This window comes from Maylandia zebra, linkage group LG20 (assembly GCF_041146795.1).
Source record: "Maylandia zebra isolate NMK-2024a linkage group LG20, Mzebra_GT3a, whole genome shotgun sequence".
In the NCBI taxonomy this organism is placed as follows: Eukaryota; Metazoa; Chordata; class Actinopteri; order Cichliformes; family Cichlidae; genus Maylandia; species Maylandia zebra.
In genome coordinates this window covers 34,167,781-34,185,668 of record NC_135186.1, presented here as the reverse complement: position 1 = coordinate 34,185,668, position 17,888 = coordinate 34,167,781, and the positions used below count along the sequence as shown (strand labels likewise).

Below are 17,888 nucleotides of genomic sequence, written 5' to 3'. Positions count from 1 at the left end.
AGGGACCAGGATGAATGCCACTGCAATACGAATGTCTGTCAGAAATTTGGCTTTAAACTTTGACAAAAATTGAATTAAAGCCACTGAATGATTCAGGATTAAGATCTACTTGTATTTGTAACATATATTGGTTCCTAAATTGTGTAAGCATTAAATGTTTATTTGAATTAACTGTTAAATCAAATTATGAGCTGAGGTTTTTGTTTTAATGTTATAAAAATATAAATCTGCGTTACAGATTACATTTATACGTCACGTATTGGGTCACATGATCACAAGCACGTCACCACCACCTTCTACCGTGATGACGCAATCCCCCCCCTCCAAGAAATAAAAGCTAAATTTTTAATTTAATAAAATAAATCTTTTTTTTTTAATAATCATATTTAATGTTTGTTTTTTTTAATCTGAAATGTTTCTTTGTTCTTGTTTTTTTATAGTAAATAAAATGATGTCGTGGACAGTCCCGGCCCCTCCACTCAACCCCCCTCACGCCTTCCCCCTCCCAGATCTTCTCGGTCCTCTCGACACTCTGCAGGATGGACGTCGTAAATCAGGTACAAACACTCCACATCCGCCTTTTATATATATATATATATATATATATATTTCACCTGTCTGCTGCGGGTTGATCAGCTGTGGGTTCGGGTTGTGTTCGTGTTTCGGTTCGGAATTTGTATGCATTTTGCCTCCCGGTAAAGCATCTCCGTGTCGGCCGCAGGAGGCGGCTCCGACAGCTGGCGGAGGATGCCCGGGAGGAGGACATGGAGAGACGGAGGGGAGAGGCTCTCCGGACCGGGCTCGGTTCTTCATGGTGGTCCATATGTTTGTGTGTTTGTACCACTGTGTGTGTGTGTGGGAGGGAGGGGGATGTGAGGCGGACTGCGGGAGGTTTGGAAACAGGAGTGGCTGTCTGGGGTTTCCATCCCTGCGCCACGGTGTCTGCAGGAGGCCCGAAACAAAAACGCACAAACATGAAAATATCAGCAGCCCCGTGCGCCCGTGATGAAATGCTCTGTGTGTGTGTGTGTGTGTGTGTGTGTGTGTGTGTGTGTGTGTGTGTGTCTGGGCTTGTAAAATGGCAGCCGGGGGGGGAGGGGGAGGGCGTCCTCTCTGCTCGGGATGCTGATGCTGATGATGTTGCGGGTCTGCCCGGATCTGTTTTTCTCTCGCCGTTTTCCTTCTACCTGATCCGCGTTATTTAACCCGGGTCTAAGCGGGTTCACCCAGATGATTCAGCTGCTCCTCCTCTTCCTCCCACCCCTTCTCCTCCTCTCCTTCATCAGCTACCTTTTAAGATGGAGACCGAGAGAAAAGCCAGCATTGCTTCGCCGTTAGTTTCTATCACAGCCCGATATTTCATATCCAGCTGTTGTTTCACCGCCGCTTTATTTTTACTGTTTTAAACTACAGAGGAGAAAAAAGCCCGGGAAAGCTGATGAAAGCTGCTCTGTGTCAAACGTGATTTCAGTCCAAAGCTGACTTCTGTCGGCCTCTTTGATCGCTTGCATTTAATTAATGATGTCATATCTGAGTGTTCTGTGTTACGCTTCATAACAAACTCCAGAATTTTACGTCCCTCCGTTTAAACGCAGTTTTTGTAGTTTCCCACTGCAGAATTTAACCATGTCCACCACCAGGGGGCAGCATTATTACAAGTGTTACAGATGTTACTGCTCGTTTCGTCTTTAATATTTTTTATGGACTTGTGGTGGTTAAAACGAACCAATTAAAATCAGAAAACTCTTAAATCCTCGATTTCTATGTTTTAATGTAAAAATATAACTGAAACATTTGGTTTTCCTGACTCTGTCATGAATAAATGTTACACTCTGATTAAATATGGCCAGTTGAGCCTATGTGATGATCTCTGTGAAGGAGAACCTCTGAAACATTTGGTGTGAGGGCTTTTTTTTCTGCTCTTGGCTTGTTTGTATCATAAAGAGGGGAAATCCCTGATACGGTCTGCTCTGGCTGCCAGCACAGAGGCCCAACCAAATATTCAGTTTTGGTCAAAGGGGAGGCACATAAGGCTGGATTGTTTCTCATAAAAGGACCATTGTGAACTCTGTGAATCTTGCACAGTCACTCTACTAGTGTCCAACAATAAAAATATGGCGTTGGACATGAGGAAAAAATGGGTCCCCTTTAATGTTTTAATATTCACACGATGCACAAAATAAAAAATCAGGAGCTCAGAAATGCTTTTTATTACAGACCACAGCAGCCGTACAGATGTCCAGTTTCACACATTTCTAGCTGATGCTCCTGTTTTTGGGGGGTTTTTGCCGGTAAAGCTGAGCTACCTTTCAGGCCCATCACAGCATGTGTTTGACATGATGGTGGTTTAAAAACACATTCGTACTCCCAGTGCATTAAATTTAACAGTCTAGCAGTACTCTAGTCTTTTTTTCAGCGTGCTGGGATGTGCTTCAGAAGAAGAATCTCTCCAGGTGAGGAAGGGTAAAGGCTGAAGGATGTGTATGTTCACCATTTTCACACTTGTTTTTGACAAAAAAGATCTTGTTTTGAGGTTGAAAAAAATATAATAAAATAGCTTTGTGCCATGTTAACCACATTCCAGAAAGCAAACACTTACCATCTGCAACCAGATGGCTACAAATGAGTCCAAAACCCATGGCTATGATCCTGCGCAGTCTATTTTAGATCTCAAAGGAGTGCACTATTGTTTGTGGAGGTGGTATTCAAGCACGTTGTCCAAAATTTCATATTTGTGGGAAATGGATTTCATATCTTTTATATGTTTTCAGCTCTGCTCTTGATTACATGGTCAGATGACGGCACTGCAGTTTGCATGGCTGCAGTATCTGGTTATCCTCCTCTGAGCTTGTGACCTTTTTACCCCTCGGCTGTAAAAGGCTGATGGGGCATTGTCGTCTCACTGACGGGCGGGCGAGCAGCATGGAAGTTTGTGAATGCAGAATGAGGCAACATATTAGCCCATTTACTAACAACCATTCACGAGTTCGAGTCTCGGTGACCTCGACCTTAAGGTGAAAAACTTGGTGAAACTTGAGAGCAGGGCCACATAGGATTTTGAAATTGTTACCGTAGCTGTGTCTGTTAGGAGGCTGAGGGGTAGCACTGGTGGGTGCAGGACACAAAGTCCCGAGGCTCACCCATGTGCCACAGCCTTTGGGAACTCTGATCTGTGGTCTGTGTTGGATGGGGAACATCTGTAAAATAATGAAAGAAATGTTTTTACCTGAAGAGAAGCAAAGTCGGGGAATTTTTTTTATGACCTGTAGGTGTGCAAAAGGTTGGGATTCTGGTCTGGTGGGACGAACAGACTCTAGTTTGAGAAGCCATTTTATTTTAAAGCTGCCGATTAAATGGTGCTGGTGTTTCAGCAGGAACGCACAAAGTGCCAAGCAAAGAACTTCACAACATGGTGGAGAGTGGCACATTGCCATGGAGACTAAATTACTGTGCTGTGCATCACTTTTTAAAATGAAATCGGCGGTTTGTCTGCTAAATGTGTGGATAAATGTGTCCACTCTGCAGCCAATCACAGACCCGCCTTCCTGATCAGTTTATTCAGCTCTGATGTCGCAGGTACGAGGTGAACAGGAATGGAGACGGCTCAGTCCCCTGTGGAGCTTCCCGTACTGCACGTCCACCAATGGAGACGGAGCAAATTCCCGTCTCGCACACTGAAGCGTGTCAGTCAGTTACCCATGAGATTCATGTGTTTACTGACTGTTCCTGTAGCTTCTTTTGAATGTAAACAAACACTGAAAAGGGAATACCTTTATTCGATAAAGATCCAGTTTAACTGTGAAAGGTAACAACTGAACGATGTTCCCTCCTACTGTCAGAGTCTCAGTCAGTAAACAATCATTTCAGCTCTGCTGGCTGGTTTTATTGGATGTTAACAACAGATTCTGGCATCACTCCTCCTGAGATGAGCCCGCTCAGGCAGACCAGTGCAAAACTCCTAGAAGTCTGAGTCGACCTCAGCGCCGTCTGAGTGTTCATCAGTTTAAAATATCAGCATTTAATTAATTACTATTTGCGGTTAAGGATCTCGTGCATTTTTATTCTGCTTTAAACTGTTATCTGCAACATTTGAGTCTTTCAGTCTTCACTCTTTCATTTCTGGAATATGTCTGCATATAAAGTGAAGGCAAAAGCATTCTATAAATTCCTGTTTTTCCATTGTTGTTCATTTTTACTTCATTATATTTTCATTAGCCCTGCGTCAGATTGGCGGCCTGTCATAACCAACCTCAGAGACAGTGTTATAGTCCTAATAAAATAAGCTTACAATCCCTTTTTTGGTTTTATATAAAGTAGTGCCAGTTCACCACATGTGTCTCAAGGTACTTTATAATGTAAAGTCACAATATACAATAAAATAAAAATTTACTGGAAGTACTTTGATTATTAAACAGAACCTTTTAAAGTAATAAGTGAATAAAGTGAAATTAACTGTATTTGATTACAAAAATAACTTTTTGCTTGTTTTTATTCTTTTATTGAGCCATAAGTGTGTCTGCAGTTATGTTTGGTAATGAATGTAATACTATAATATCCCTAAAGCCTGTTTAATACCTTATCCTTGGCACCTTTATGCGAGTGTTGAATATCCCACGAGCCGAGCAGCAGGTTGAAATCTGAGAGGAAGAATGGATCTGTTTGTTTGAACACGGTGCATGATGCTGTCTGTTTGCAAGATGTGCTTGATGTGTATTTAAATCTGAAATGAAGATTTTAAAGTTCAATTTAAAATGAAGGATTGTGACATTGAACGCATTATAATTCATGTTTAGGTACATGTTTAACTCATTTTAAATGAAGAATAATCAAAGCAGTGACTGAGTCATTGCCAAAAAGCTGAAACATGAAAGTGTTCCCAGAAAAAGAGATGATGATTTCAGATAATCTGGCAATGATTTTTGCACTGTTTAAAGAATTTTATGCATTTGTTCTCAAGTAATTGGATAATTATCAAAGTCTCAAAAATCATTTGAAATCTGTTAAGTCATTCACATCCAATTCTGTTAATTCTGAAGATTTCTTCGTTGAATTGTTCCAAATGTTTTTCAAACGATCCAAAAACATTTGCCAGTTTTTCTTCATTCCTGCGTGTAGAATAACGTCCCTGAAACGCTCTGGAATCAGAACAAAGTTGTTCTCTGACATTTTTAAAATTTCCCTGCACAACAAATCTTCTCCCGATCAGTGAAAATGAGTCCAGCTTTTTTCATTAAAGCTGAAATGAAGTGGTGAGAAAATCATTTTAACATCCAGAAACATATGCAAGGATCATTAAGACTGAAGGACTATTACACAGCAAACTGCGGGTTTCCATGTGCAGTTAGATCGTCTCCTACAACGTAAGAAAAGCTGTTCAGATTATTGCAATAAAGAAACTTTGTTGTGCAGTTGTGAATAACATGCATACAAAAATGTTATATACAGATAAATTCTGTCACTTATTGCATGATGAGATTATCATGACGGTCTCCTCTCCACTCCCAGTGTCTGCATTTTAGACCTGCAGTCTGAATCATTCATTAAGTCAGCTGACTCGGTATGATGGGAATGTTTTTTAATGTTGCCAATATTCTCAGTGAATTGTTATTATTGATAACAACAGTTGAGCTCAAAGTTTCTCTTGATGAAAGTCTAAACATGTCGTTGATGGTTAATAGAAATAAGTCCATGAAACCACGCTGACCCTCCTCTCTGCCACCTAGCATCTCTGTAGGTGTTGGTTTGCTTGTTTTTGTTTTTCTAGGATGGTTTTAAAGTTTTCTTCCAAATGTTTCATTTAGCAGAAATGATGCTGCTGTTTATGATGTTCTGGCCCTGAGTGAAAGTGCTCCTGACAGCAGGAGATCCGCGTGCTCGTCTTTCGTCAGGCTGCTCGGATGAACATAATTAACCAGTGTGTGTCTTTCTGTCTGCAGCTGGTGGCCCAGGGTCAGTTCAGGGTGCTGAAGGTTCCTCTGGGCTTCATTAAGGTCCTAGAATGGGTGAGTTCATCAGACCAACAGCTGCACCACAAAAACCTGCAACCACAGCACAGATGCACCGTATCCTCCAGAGTTTTTAAGGACGTATAACTCCCGGAGCTGAGTTCACGTTCCTGTTTAAAGCTCAGAAACATCATACACCATCAGAGTTTAATGGTTCACCTTAGATGAAAGCACAATTCACACATATCCATGATCATGTATGAACGAATAATTTTCTTCTGTTTAACAGCTGATCAGCTTTAATGTTAATATTTAAAGTACGCATTCATGACTTGTAATAAAAACATATAATAAAACATAAAAATCTTACTGTATCAGTTTTATTCTATGTTTGTAGCCTTTAAGCTGCTAAAAGTTCACTAACTGCAGGTATGATTCAGCTCCTACTATTAACGAGCTAACCTTCTGGTTTTATTTTGAAATAAATTGTAGATGCCAGCATCCACACAGCAGGGGGCGGTGTAGGGACATTGAAATCCCCTCCCCCTCAACTCGCTCTTCTTTTGGTTTTTCGTTGTGGATAAAACCTCGTACATCAGCTCAGTCCGGAGGGTTTTTAAAAACATTTTAGGGACCTCATAACTTCATAGATGCAGGAGATATACACATGAATTTTTCAGATGTATTAAAGTTTTCATTACAAAAAACTCAGTGAGCTTCAGCATCATGGGATGTATCATAGTTTAAAATATGTTACAGTAGCAGAAAGAAGCATCGGTACTCCTGGTCGTTTGATCTGATTTATGATTGTTCACTGTGGGGGGAAAAAAACAACTTAAAATGAATTTTCAGTGAAATTTCAGGAGTCATTTCATCATCTGATATAAGTATCTGCTCAAAACAACCTTTAGCATATAAAACGTCTCCTTTTATTTATGTCTGTGAAGGTTCTCAGTCATCCAGGTCATCATAGTCTAAGGAGCTTGGAAAGAAAAAGCGTCTGGACTTTAAGTTGCTTGAAGACGTTTCACCTCTCATCCAAGAAGCTTCTTCAGTTCTAGGGTCAATCCCCTCAAAGAGGGACAAAAGGACCTCCTGATGATCCTCTACCTAATCACTTGAGCCAAGGTGTGAAAACAGGTGTGGGTCCTGGGTCCTGAAAACAGGGGGGGGGGGGGGGGTCCTTTTGTCCCTCTTTGGGGGGATTGACCTTAGAACTGAAGAAGCTTCTCAGATGAGAGGTAAAACGTCTTCAAGCAACTTAAAGAAGTCCAGACGCTTTTTCTTTCCAAGCTCTTTAGCCTCCTTTTATTTACATTTTCACACCAGACTCGTCAAAAGAATCCCTGGTCGTGGTTCTTTGTTTATAATATGATCATATTTTTAGCAGCAGCGATGTTCATGTGGTATATGTAACAGTTTCGACATCTCACATTGATAACAGAGGGTCTCAGGTACAGACATCTGTGAAGATTGAAAACAAGCATAGACATAGATCGGTTGTCCTAATGATTTAATTAGCAGGTAGGAGAGATCGGACACTGATAGCTTCGTCAGTGATTACAGATCCTGTTGAAAGTGCTGTCTGTGGAGATCACTGGTTGCTTCACCAAGAGAAATGGGGAATAAAGCATGGGAGGTCTCAGCCAGTGTGCCTCAATACCTCAGATTAAATGTGAGCGTTTAGTTAGATGGACGTCCCAAAAAAAACCCTGTTAAATCTCAGTCCAGGCTGACCTTCACACACTGGCTGACAGGGCGCATGTTGACTTAACTTCATATATATGTTGTATCACATTGTCAGATCAACTCTATAAAACAAGTCTGAAAACATAAAACCTTTTCTAAACCTTCAGACAACAAGGAAATGGCTTATTCACAAATTCCACTGAGATGCCGAAGGCTGGATGGGAAGTGATGTAACAGCTTCGCTCTCAGTACTGTATGTATGGTATTAAATATCGCACACCCACACACTGACTGAGCAGATGGTCACAGTCAGACGGCCCAATCCCTACTTGGCAACGTGGATGTGGGTTCATGCAGCCTCCTTGCGAGGACCAAGTGTGAATTTTCAGAATTGTGTGGATGTTTTATGGCAAATTTATAGGGAAATGGGGACAGTCGAAGCAGCGGTTCATCAGGCTGTTTGAGCCTCACGGCTGGTCCTCACACGTGTCTGAGTGTTGGCTAGAAGAGCATCACAGCTGGTGTCTACAGATGTGGCAACAGCTGTAGAAAAGCAGGGACACTTTTTGGGACTCTAGTTGTGACACTAGTGGCAAAGCGGGAGCACAAGTGGGATCTTTTTGGCAACAATTTGTTCCAACAATGGTCTGGTATCAAGCCTGTTTCTTCTTAGATGTGCACACTTTTTTGTTTTTTGCACTTTCTTTTGCACAGTAACATATCTACCCTGGTTCAAAGTAGGTGTGCTGAGTGTCAGGTTTTTAGTTATCAGCAGGTAAAAGCAGAACAATCACAAAATCCCTGCCCCCAATCACAGGGCAGGGATAGCTCAGTAGGTAGAGTGGTCGCCCCATGATTGGGGACTATAAGGGGTCTGGATATTAAAAAAAATAAAAACTAGTAAAAACTGCAGACCTCCTTACAAACCACATCATACAGGAGTTTAAACTTTGACTCCTGGATACAAGACGATGAAAATAAATCTGGATCTTCCTGCATGTAAATCACGCAAGGCTGCGAACATCTTAATGATGACCCTGGTTTCACTTTCCTCCACGTTCTGTAGCAGGTGGGGAAATCAGTGACATCACACATAAAAACGTCACCAAGTTCCTCCCGCTGACTCAACGTGAAGCCTGTTTTCATCAGGCCGCTGAAGTCAGTGTGCACAGCTCTGTGAGGCCGAGGCAGTTGTTGGTTCGGTTCCTGTCTGATATGCAAAGCTTCGCAATGAGTCGCTAAACATAGACGTGACGATGAGTCATCATCCTGCAGGAGCCAGCGCCTCCTCTGCTTCAGCAGAACTGCATTTATATGTATTTAAAAAAAATAGCAGCAATTTTTAGCCACAGGAAGGTCACGGCCATGAAAAATTGTTTTTACTGAGGATGCTGTTTGCAGGTCAAAGGTCAGGTGACACAGTCATGTCAGTTTCTTCATCCTAAAGAGAGTCTATAAATGCATGTAACAGTTTAGTGTTGCTAAATTCAGTGCAATATTTGAGCAATTGTAAAAATCTGCCTGCAAGTGCTGAATTTATTTATTTATCAATAAAAAAATTAATTAAGCCGTCCTAATGAACCTAAATAACCTTCTCTACAAAAACACAGCTTCTCCTCTTGGAGGCAAATAAGTCTTCAGTCTCTTTGTGATATAATCATGATTTTTATTTTTCTAGTCTGAGTCAAACAGAGTGACCTCTGTGCAAAACCACGAATACATCGTGTTTTGGATTTTGGTCAGACTAAAAGGAAATGGAAATTAGAACCTGGAACAACTTTAGGAGTGAGATGAAAATGCTGTGCTATGCCACATACAGGAGGATACCACTGCTGCGAGTAATGCTTGTGATGTGTTGTTGCTCCTCCTTCTTCCTCCCCCAGTTCTTCGCCATCTTCGCCTTCTCCACCTGTGGCAGTTATTCCGGGATGTTCAAGATTGCGGTGGAGTGCAAGAACCGGACGCAGAGCGACCTGAAAATAGAAGTGGAGTTTGAGTATCCCTTCAGGTCAGAACACGCACAGACGCCATAAACTCTGAAGCTAAAAAATATTAAATAAAAAATTTAATGTTTAAACTTCTTTCAGCTCAATTTTATTTATAAATGTTCCTCAGGCAGGACCCCTGGGTCCAAAGCTTTGAGGGGTGTTTTGACCAGATGGTGTGACTGTCGGAGCTCTAAAGTTATTAACTGTGTATTAGTTCTTGTTGGTCACCAATGTCTGAACCAAATGTTGTATTTTTCACTTTAGCTTCACCTTCAATAACTTTAAACTCCTCTGTCAGACTCCACCAGGAGTATTTTCATGCCCCCACCTGTAAGTCTGAGAATAAAGAACCGATTTTCCTGGTTGGCGACTACTCCTCCTCGGCCGAATTCTTTGTCACCATCGGCGTCTTCGCCTTCCTGTACTCTACGGCGGCTCTCAGCATTTACGTCTTCTTCTTTGAAAAGTACAAGGAGAACAACAAGGGCCCACTGATCGTAAGTACAGCCACCCGACTTCCCAGTTGACCTCTGAATAACCTCCCTCACTCTGTCTTTGTGCCGTTTCAGGACCTGGGAGTCACCGGAGTGTTTGCCTTCATGTGGCTGGTGAGTTCGGCAGCCTGGGCCAAAGGTCTGTCCGACGTAAAGACTGCGACCAACCCGGATGAAGTCATCACTATGATCCCCGCCTGTAAAGAGGATGAGAACAGCTGCCGTGAAGTCCACGACCCGGTTATGTCTGGATTGAACACCTCTGTGGTAAGACTTTCACTGGGCCTGGGCACATCTGAGTCTTGCCATAGGACGGGGAAAGTTCATGGATACTACAATACTAGAATGTCAGTACTGACCCGCACAGAATATTACTGAGAAATGTCTGTAGGTTCTGAGTCATCCAGGGCACGAGAGTCTTAAGCACTCGAGTAAAAAGAAATTGGACTTCTTTCACATGAGCCAAGGTGTGACCCTGACGACTCGCCTGATGACAGAGTAGGTAAGAGACTCTCGGGACCATGTCCAAAGTGACGGCGCCTGTTACACACCGGCCTCGAGCCGGAGTGCAACACGAGGAAAGCAAAAAAAGATCGCAAAGAAGTCAATCACACAGCCACGGCTTTACAATGACTAGTCGTTTTATTAACTGGACAGGTAATGAGCGTCAGGGTGGGCATGGCCAAAACAACAAACAAAACACACTAGAAATAAACCAGAACTAACTTACCTATAGTGATAAAACCACAAAAGAAAATACAAGCCTCTTACCTGTCTTCACTAACCAAAACAGGAGAAAAAGGTTCTAAAAAGAAAAGTCTTCCCACCCCTACAGCTACCATGTCCAGTTAGAGGTCTTTTTACACCGTTTACACTGCAGTCTAGCGCTTCTCATCCCGGAAAACTCAGTCACACAGCACACGGGGCCAAACACGCAGCTCGCTGGAAACAGGAAGCAGGAGGGGCTGCCAGCCTAGTCAGGTCCCAATTTGTAGCCGGCCTCATTCCATCTTCCCCCGATGGTCAGCCTCCACCTGGAAACTTACATAGCACAAACATCACAGAGTACAAACAACGCCCCCCTCTGGTGTGGTGAGTGACAGTACCACACGGAAACAATGACCTGGCTCATAACAGCGCCTCAAGAGGAACTCATGAGTAGTTAGAACAGAAGTCCAGTAGTCTTCAACTCGAGTTTAAGATTAATGAGAGATTAAAAAAAAAAAAATTCAACATGTCAAAGAAGCAAGATTTCAGATATAATGTCAACTAAATGACATAAACTAAATAACAATGACACGTTTAGCACCGGATTATAAAGAAAACTGGTGCTGGATCAAACTCTCTGTTTATTGAAGATGTGTTTAAATTCACTTGTTTCAGGTCAGTGACATAAATGTTTAATTCTGTCTTAAAGTAAGACAGATTTCACACTTGGCTGTTTTTGTACTGATGAAGTAACTGCTGACGGGGAACTCGCACTTTGTTGTCCTCCTTCTTTTCCTCCTCTTCCTTTCTACCTTTTGCTTTAATGGATTATCTTCCTCCATCTGACCCTATCCATAGCATCCTCCTCCTGCTCCGCCACATCAACCCTCTGCATGTCCTCTTTCACTAGAACCATAGATCTTCTCTGAGGTCGTCCTCTTTTCCCCCTACCTAGCAGCTCCATCTTAAAAATCCAGTCGATCAGTGTACGTGCCCAAACCCTCTCAGCTTTGCCTCTAGGACTTTGTGTCCAAACCGCTCGACCTGAGCCGTCCCTCTGATGGACTCCTTTCTAATCTTGGTCACACCCAGCTCGACCTCCTGTCTTGCTGTCAGTGCCACTGTCTCCAAACCATACAGTATAGCAGGTGTCATTACCATCTCCCCTTTCTCTCTTGCTGCTACCTTTCTGTCACTCCTGCTCCTCTTCACCTATCTTGTGCGCTGTCGGTTGCTTTAGATGATTGATCGTGACACAGGATGTTGATTTTGATCTTGTTCTTTTCGTCTTCACCATCAACCCTGCTCTCTGTTACTGTAACCTAAATACGTGAAGAAAAAAAAACTTTATGCCCCTAAATTTCAAGGTGCCTCCATGATTTACTTTTATTAATCAGGATGCTAACTTAAGCTAATGAATACAGTTTATTTTCAGTTATTGTTTGTACTTTGGATGGTAGAAGGCATTAAAAAAAAAAAAAGAAAACAAAATCAGTTCTTTATCAAATGAGGGTGGATTTGGGAACCTCTTGGAGCTGAAAGAAACTCTTAAAGCACTGAAGACTGCATTTGCTATATTTAGTCACTCAGTGAGGCCTCAACCCCAATAATGCAAAACTTAAAGCCATAATATACTTTAAATGGCCGAGTTATCCCCATTCACCTAAAACAGGTGAATTTCTGTCTTTTGTCCTGCCTGCCTCTTCTCACTCCTAAGCTGTCGCAGCCCTCGATCGTTCTGCCAGCGGATTCTTCCTGTCAAAAGGGAGTTTTTCCTTCCCACTGTTGCCAAGCGGCCAAGTGCTCATAGGTCGTCTGTCTTTTGGGGTTTGTTTCTAATATTGTAGGGTTTTTGCCTTGAGGTCACCTTGAGGTGACTGTTGTGAATCGGTGCTATATAAAAAAAAAATACTGATGCATTCAACTGCAAAGTTCTAAGCTATTTTAACATGGGAGTCTATTGGGATTGACTAGGTTTTGCAGAAGTGGCCATTGGAGGAAGTGCAGCTCTTGGCACTTCTATCAGAATCTGAATTTGGTAACAGAGAATGACGTGATAACCCTCAGCTTCTCCTCTTGCAGGCATTTGGTTTCATTAACCTGATCCTGTGGGTTGGAAACCTCTGGTTCGTCTTTAAGGAGACGGGCATCATCGCTCCCTTCATGCGGGCTCCGCCTCCTGAGAGCAAGCCTGCCGCACCCGATGCCTACGGCCAGCAGGGAGCCTATGAGCAAGACCCGTATGCCAGCAACCAGGGAGGCTACCAACCTGACTACAGCCAGCAGGGATACAACCAGGTGAGCAGACGCACTGATGATGCTGGTAACGTCAAACCTGGAACCTCAAGGGAAGAGTTTAGCTGAAGCTTTGTGACTCGGTAATTTGATTTTGGTTGAAACATAATTTATCTCCTGATGACCTGTTTGATCAGAACAGACATCTCTAACATCTGCTATTCAGATGATGGGTCAGTTAATTACATTATATGTGATAATTAATGTATATGATAATTGTTTAAAACAGAAACACTTTGCTGCCCATGACTGTAGATTGAATTTTAGTCTTTGAGTCTGACATTTTACATACAAAATAAGTGATCATTAATCAAGAAAACTGAATTCATCCTATGTATTTTTTTTATTTTTTATTTTTTGTCATCCAGGAAGCGCAGTATGGTCAGGGCTATGGCCAGCAGGGGGCGCCCACCTCCTTCTCCAACCAGATGTGAGCTGACAGGAAGAAGGTGAGATTGTGGAGGCTTAGTGAATGCCTCCTTGCTGCGTTTAAGTTGAAGGTTCAATTTGAAGCATCACTTTTAGTATGTTGGGCCCTATAATTTCTGTTTCTTGGAGTCAGAAGTTTCCATATTTAAAACTGAGGTTGCAGTACGACGACATCAGCTAGGTGCAAAGCATGCACACAGATATCTTCCAATTATTAACAGACTAATAAAACACTAGAATTTCACTCACCAAAACTGAAGAGCAAACCTCTTGATGGCACATCCCTCACATCGAGCCATCATATTTCTCAGTTTAGTTAAAAATACAAGAGGGTCCCAGTTCAGTTTACCAGGTTGAGTAGGTAACCCATACACCATAAGGCTAATACAAAGGTCCAGAGTGGAATCCACCTAAAGGCCACTTACTGTTCATCTTCCCCCTCATTTTTCTCCTAGATTTCCTGTCTGCTCTCCACTGTTCCATCACAATATCCAAAAATATATTTAATGAATGCTCAGGCTTTGTACCAGGCTCTAAACATGATTTTTACTTTATTTTTATTTTACTGATGTGAAGCCGGACACTTTAACACAGCAGTCTCTGGGGATTTTTGGAGTCTGCCTCAAGTGGCCATTAATGGAACTGCAGTTTTGCCAACCAAACCCAAGGACCTCTATCAGAATGTTTTTTCACATCTTTAAATGTGTGATCTAATACTGTGTTCATCTGCTGTGTATTTATTGAAACAATCATGAATGTAAAGCTTCATATTCATGCGTAGGAATGTTGTGAAATGTTTGGGGCTCTATAGGGGGACTAAGATGTCATCCTCGTTTATTTTCTCTCGCTATTTTTAGGGATTTGACTGTAAATTTTAAAGATTAAATATTGTATTTTTGTTTCTGGTTTCTCCAGGATGGGGATTAGTTTTTAGTCACTGACGCAAAACATTAAAACTCGAGGTTAATGTTGCTTTTTCAAAAAGACTCGTCGGTGAATGAAGGTCATTTGAAAAAAGCCAGCAGCTTTTATTTATTTAATCAGATTTTTTTCCATTTGTCTTTCCTTCACAGGACAAGTCGGAGTGAACCAACAGTGGGTCGCTTGCAACCAACCCACAATGTGACACTCCTGGCTGCAAAGTTAATGGGTGGGGTGGGGGAGGGATGAGGGGAAAGGGGGGGTTAGATGTTCACTATAATGAATTGATGTGTAAATGACTAAAAAAGAGAGTTATAGATAATAAATCCACAACTTGAAGAATCCACCAAGACATCGGTGACGAATAGAAACCTGAAACCAGTGACGATGTTGATAAGAGTTATTCATATTAATTAATCTGTGGAGAGAATGTATGTTTGTGTTGTATAGATATCACTATGAACAGATATATAATATAGACTGAAATGTTTCCTGTTTCCTATTGAGCTGCCCTGCCCAAAGTTTTATGCCCCGCCTCCTTACATCAGCAAACCAGATTCACACCAGCCAATCGTGAAGCTGTTGAGACTGGGTCCACACTGAGAAAAATCCAATGAAAACCAGATTTAAACCAAAATGAGAACCACATTAAACAAACTAACAGAGCGTCTGCCAACATCACCTCCCCGCTGCATGTAAATATCAAACAGGAAGTGATGTCAATTTGAGCACATAGTAAAACCAGTCCGGCCTACAGCATCACAGTGACGCCCGGTGGAAACTGGATCCAAAATGGCCCCTCGTCATTACAGTTTGCACAGTTTGTGTGTTTAATGGGCTCAGCCGAGCTTCGATCTGCTGTGTGTTACATTCCAGCTGCAGAAACGTCCATCTGGACGATCACCGCCACTAAAACTAAGCCAGATCTGATTCTACTGGCTTCTACTTTGGGTCTAAACTCGGCTAAGACCAATCTGATGATTTCAATGTACTGCTATGATGCAACGGAAACGCCCATCAGGAGCAGGCAGTACAGTTCACTGCCCCTCAAAGGGCTTCCAGATTTAAACCAATTAGAAAGTGAAGGTGGGCTTTTGGAGGCGGGGAGCCTAAAAAGAGACAAATGAATGGAAGACTAAGTATGGGATAATTATTTGGACTGACTTTGCAAAGCCTCTGACTTTGCTTTGTTCACAAAGATCAGAGGTTTTAAGCAACAGCTGTTTCCAGTACCCGATAAATATCTTTACCTGGAAACGGTTTCTATGCAGACAGCAGCTGATGATTACATCCTGATACAAGTTGTTGTGCTATGAGTCTACATTTGTGGCATCAACAACTCAATGGCAGACCAAAATTTTAGATGACTGGTTTCTTGGAGTTTTTCCACCTTGATGGGGGTAAATTTCCCCACTTGGAAACTCACTTTTCCCATTCTAAATGGTGGCGATGTGAAAATTCAGAGCACAAAATTCAGTTAAGATTCCTCCATGACTTACATGTTGATCTCAGTTATTGGCTTAAATCTTCAGATGGATGCTTCTGTCAGCGAGCTACTTTGAAATGTTGCAATTGTTTTTTAAATTTATTTTAATTTGTCTTCTGTTAGCCAATCGAGTCTTTCTGGAAAGTTCTGGGTCTATAAAAAAGTGATGCTTCTTCCTCTTCTTCTTCTTCTTGGGTTGTTTTTCTTGAAAGTGAAGCTGTTTTTAGCGTCGGTATCTTCCTCCCGCATGGTGACGTGTTTACTGCTCGTGTCGTTCAGTATCTGAAGATCAGTGTGATTCTACTTCCTGTTTCCTGTGTGTGTGCGCGTGTGTGTTTGTGTGTGTGTGAGACCATTACCTGTCCATACCACTTCATTGGCTCTTTTTATCCTTTCTCTCATCTTTTATGCTTTTAATTCTCCTCCATTCACTTTTCTTTCTTTCCTTGTTTTTTTTTTTTTACCCTCCCTCTTTATTCTTCATCATCCTCTTCTTCACCTCTGTGATGTGTCCTCTTGTGTCACAATAGTCTACCCGGCATCAGTAACCATGGCGATGGTGTTGACAGTGATGATGTGTGTGACTTGTTGCTATGGAGACATCCCCAACCCAATTCCCCCTGCTGTGTTTATTCAATGGAAAGTTTCAATAAACGACAAACTCATCTCAGTCTGATTTTGTGTCTTTATACAGTCGAGTGAGCAAATGAAGGGGAAATGAAACTGGGAAGAAAAGGACACTAGATGGGAAATGCACATGCTAGACCAGGGGTAGGCAACTCCAGGCCTCGAGTGCCGGTGTCCTGCAGGTTTTAGATGTGTCCTTGACCCAACACAGCTGATTCAAATTGTTAAATGTTCTCCTCAACATGTCTTGAAGTTCTCCAGAGGCTTGGTAATGAACAATCATTTGATTCACATGTGTTGACGCAGGGTGAGATCTAAAACCTGCAGGACACCAGCACTCGAGGCCTGGAGTTGCCCACCCCTGTACTAGACGCTTAAATAGATACTTGGCAAATGGACAGCTACTTTTATACCAATACTTCTATATAGTGCTTTCTACTCTGACCATTCAAAGTGCGAGTACCTTGTTGGACCTCCTTTTGTCTTTGGTGCTACCTTAATTCTTTGTGGCATAAATTCATCGGGGTGCAGGAAACATTGCTCAGATTCTGATGTGTTCCAGTCACTTCCAGGCTGATAGCAGTATTATGTGAAAGTGATTTTTGAACAACACCCATGAAGTGGTAGGCCACATAAAATCACAGAACGGGGTCAGCAGGTACTGAGGCGCACAGAGGTCACCAACTAGGTGCAGAGTGTTAAGGTTCAAAATATTGGGGATGGAGACAAGAGAAAAAACCACAATAACAACACTGGTCCGGCCGGGTTAAGTCAAACGATGATTTTAATGAACACACGCGTGGGAGATGGACACCGTATGCAGACAGCCTCAGATCTCCAAATGGTGGAGCATTGCTCAAACTCTTATAGCCTCTGGTTCTCCCACCTTATCATAAAAGCCTAAACATTCACATGCTTTCTCTCACACGGCGCCTAAGCTACGACCTTGGCTCCCCGTTTATCTGCTCCTGCTGAGTTGGGGCAGAAAACTCCAGTATGCTCTGTTCTCTTCTAATCAGACAAATAAGGCGATGACTTTCTGCAAACAGTATTTCTTATAACATCATAAAACAATATCATTCATCCACAATAAATCAGCAGTCTAATGTAATGCAAATCAGTTTAACTAATGCAATAGTTATCAGCTTCTTCTAATTCAGGAGAATAATGCAAACTAAAACTACATAATAATTCACAATCTTTAACTAGGGGTATGACATGGCATAAAATAATATTATAATCTAACAAGAGTCAGTCACTACAGACGTCCAAACTCCTATTTGCCCTCAGATTAGCTCAAGAAACG

At 42.0% G+C, this 17,888-nt stretch overlaps 1 protein-coding gene across 1 annotated transcript; it reads left to right on the top strand.

Moving 5' to 3' along the window:
• Window positions 1–479: 479 nt before the first annotated feature.
• On the top strand, window positions 480–16,625 carry LOC101465522 (synaptophysin). Its single transcript, XM_014407470.3, has 8 exons — window positions 480–557; window positions 5,937–6,002; window positions 9,518–9,642; window positions 9,921–10,119; window positions 10,192–10,383; window positions 12,907–13,122; window positions 13,488–13,568; window positions 14,622–16,625. The coding sequence occupies exons 1-7, from the start codon at window positions 540–542 to the stop codon at window positions 13,551–13,553; spliced, it is 882 nt and encodes a 293-aa protein (XP_014262956.1). The 5' UTR covers window positions 480–539; the 3' UTR covers window positions 13,554–13,568; window positions 14,622–16,625.
• Window positions 16,626–17,888: the final 1,263 nt, after the last annotated feature.

Excerpts from the sequence above, each read along its gene's own strand:
- LOC101465522 (XM_014407470.3), top strand. Across the intron at positions 10,384-12,906 it reads CTGGATTGAACACCTCTGTG|GCATTTGGTTTCATTAACCT; the intron begins GTAAGACTTTCA and ends CTCCTCTTGCAG. Across the intron at positions 13,123-13,487 it reads GCCAGCAGGGATACAACCAG|GAAGCGCAGTATGGTCAGGG; the intron begins GTGAGCAGACGC and ends TTTGTCATCCAG.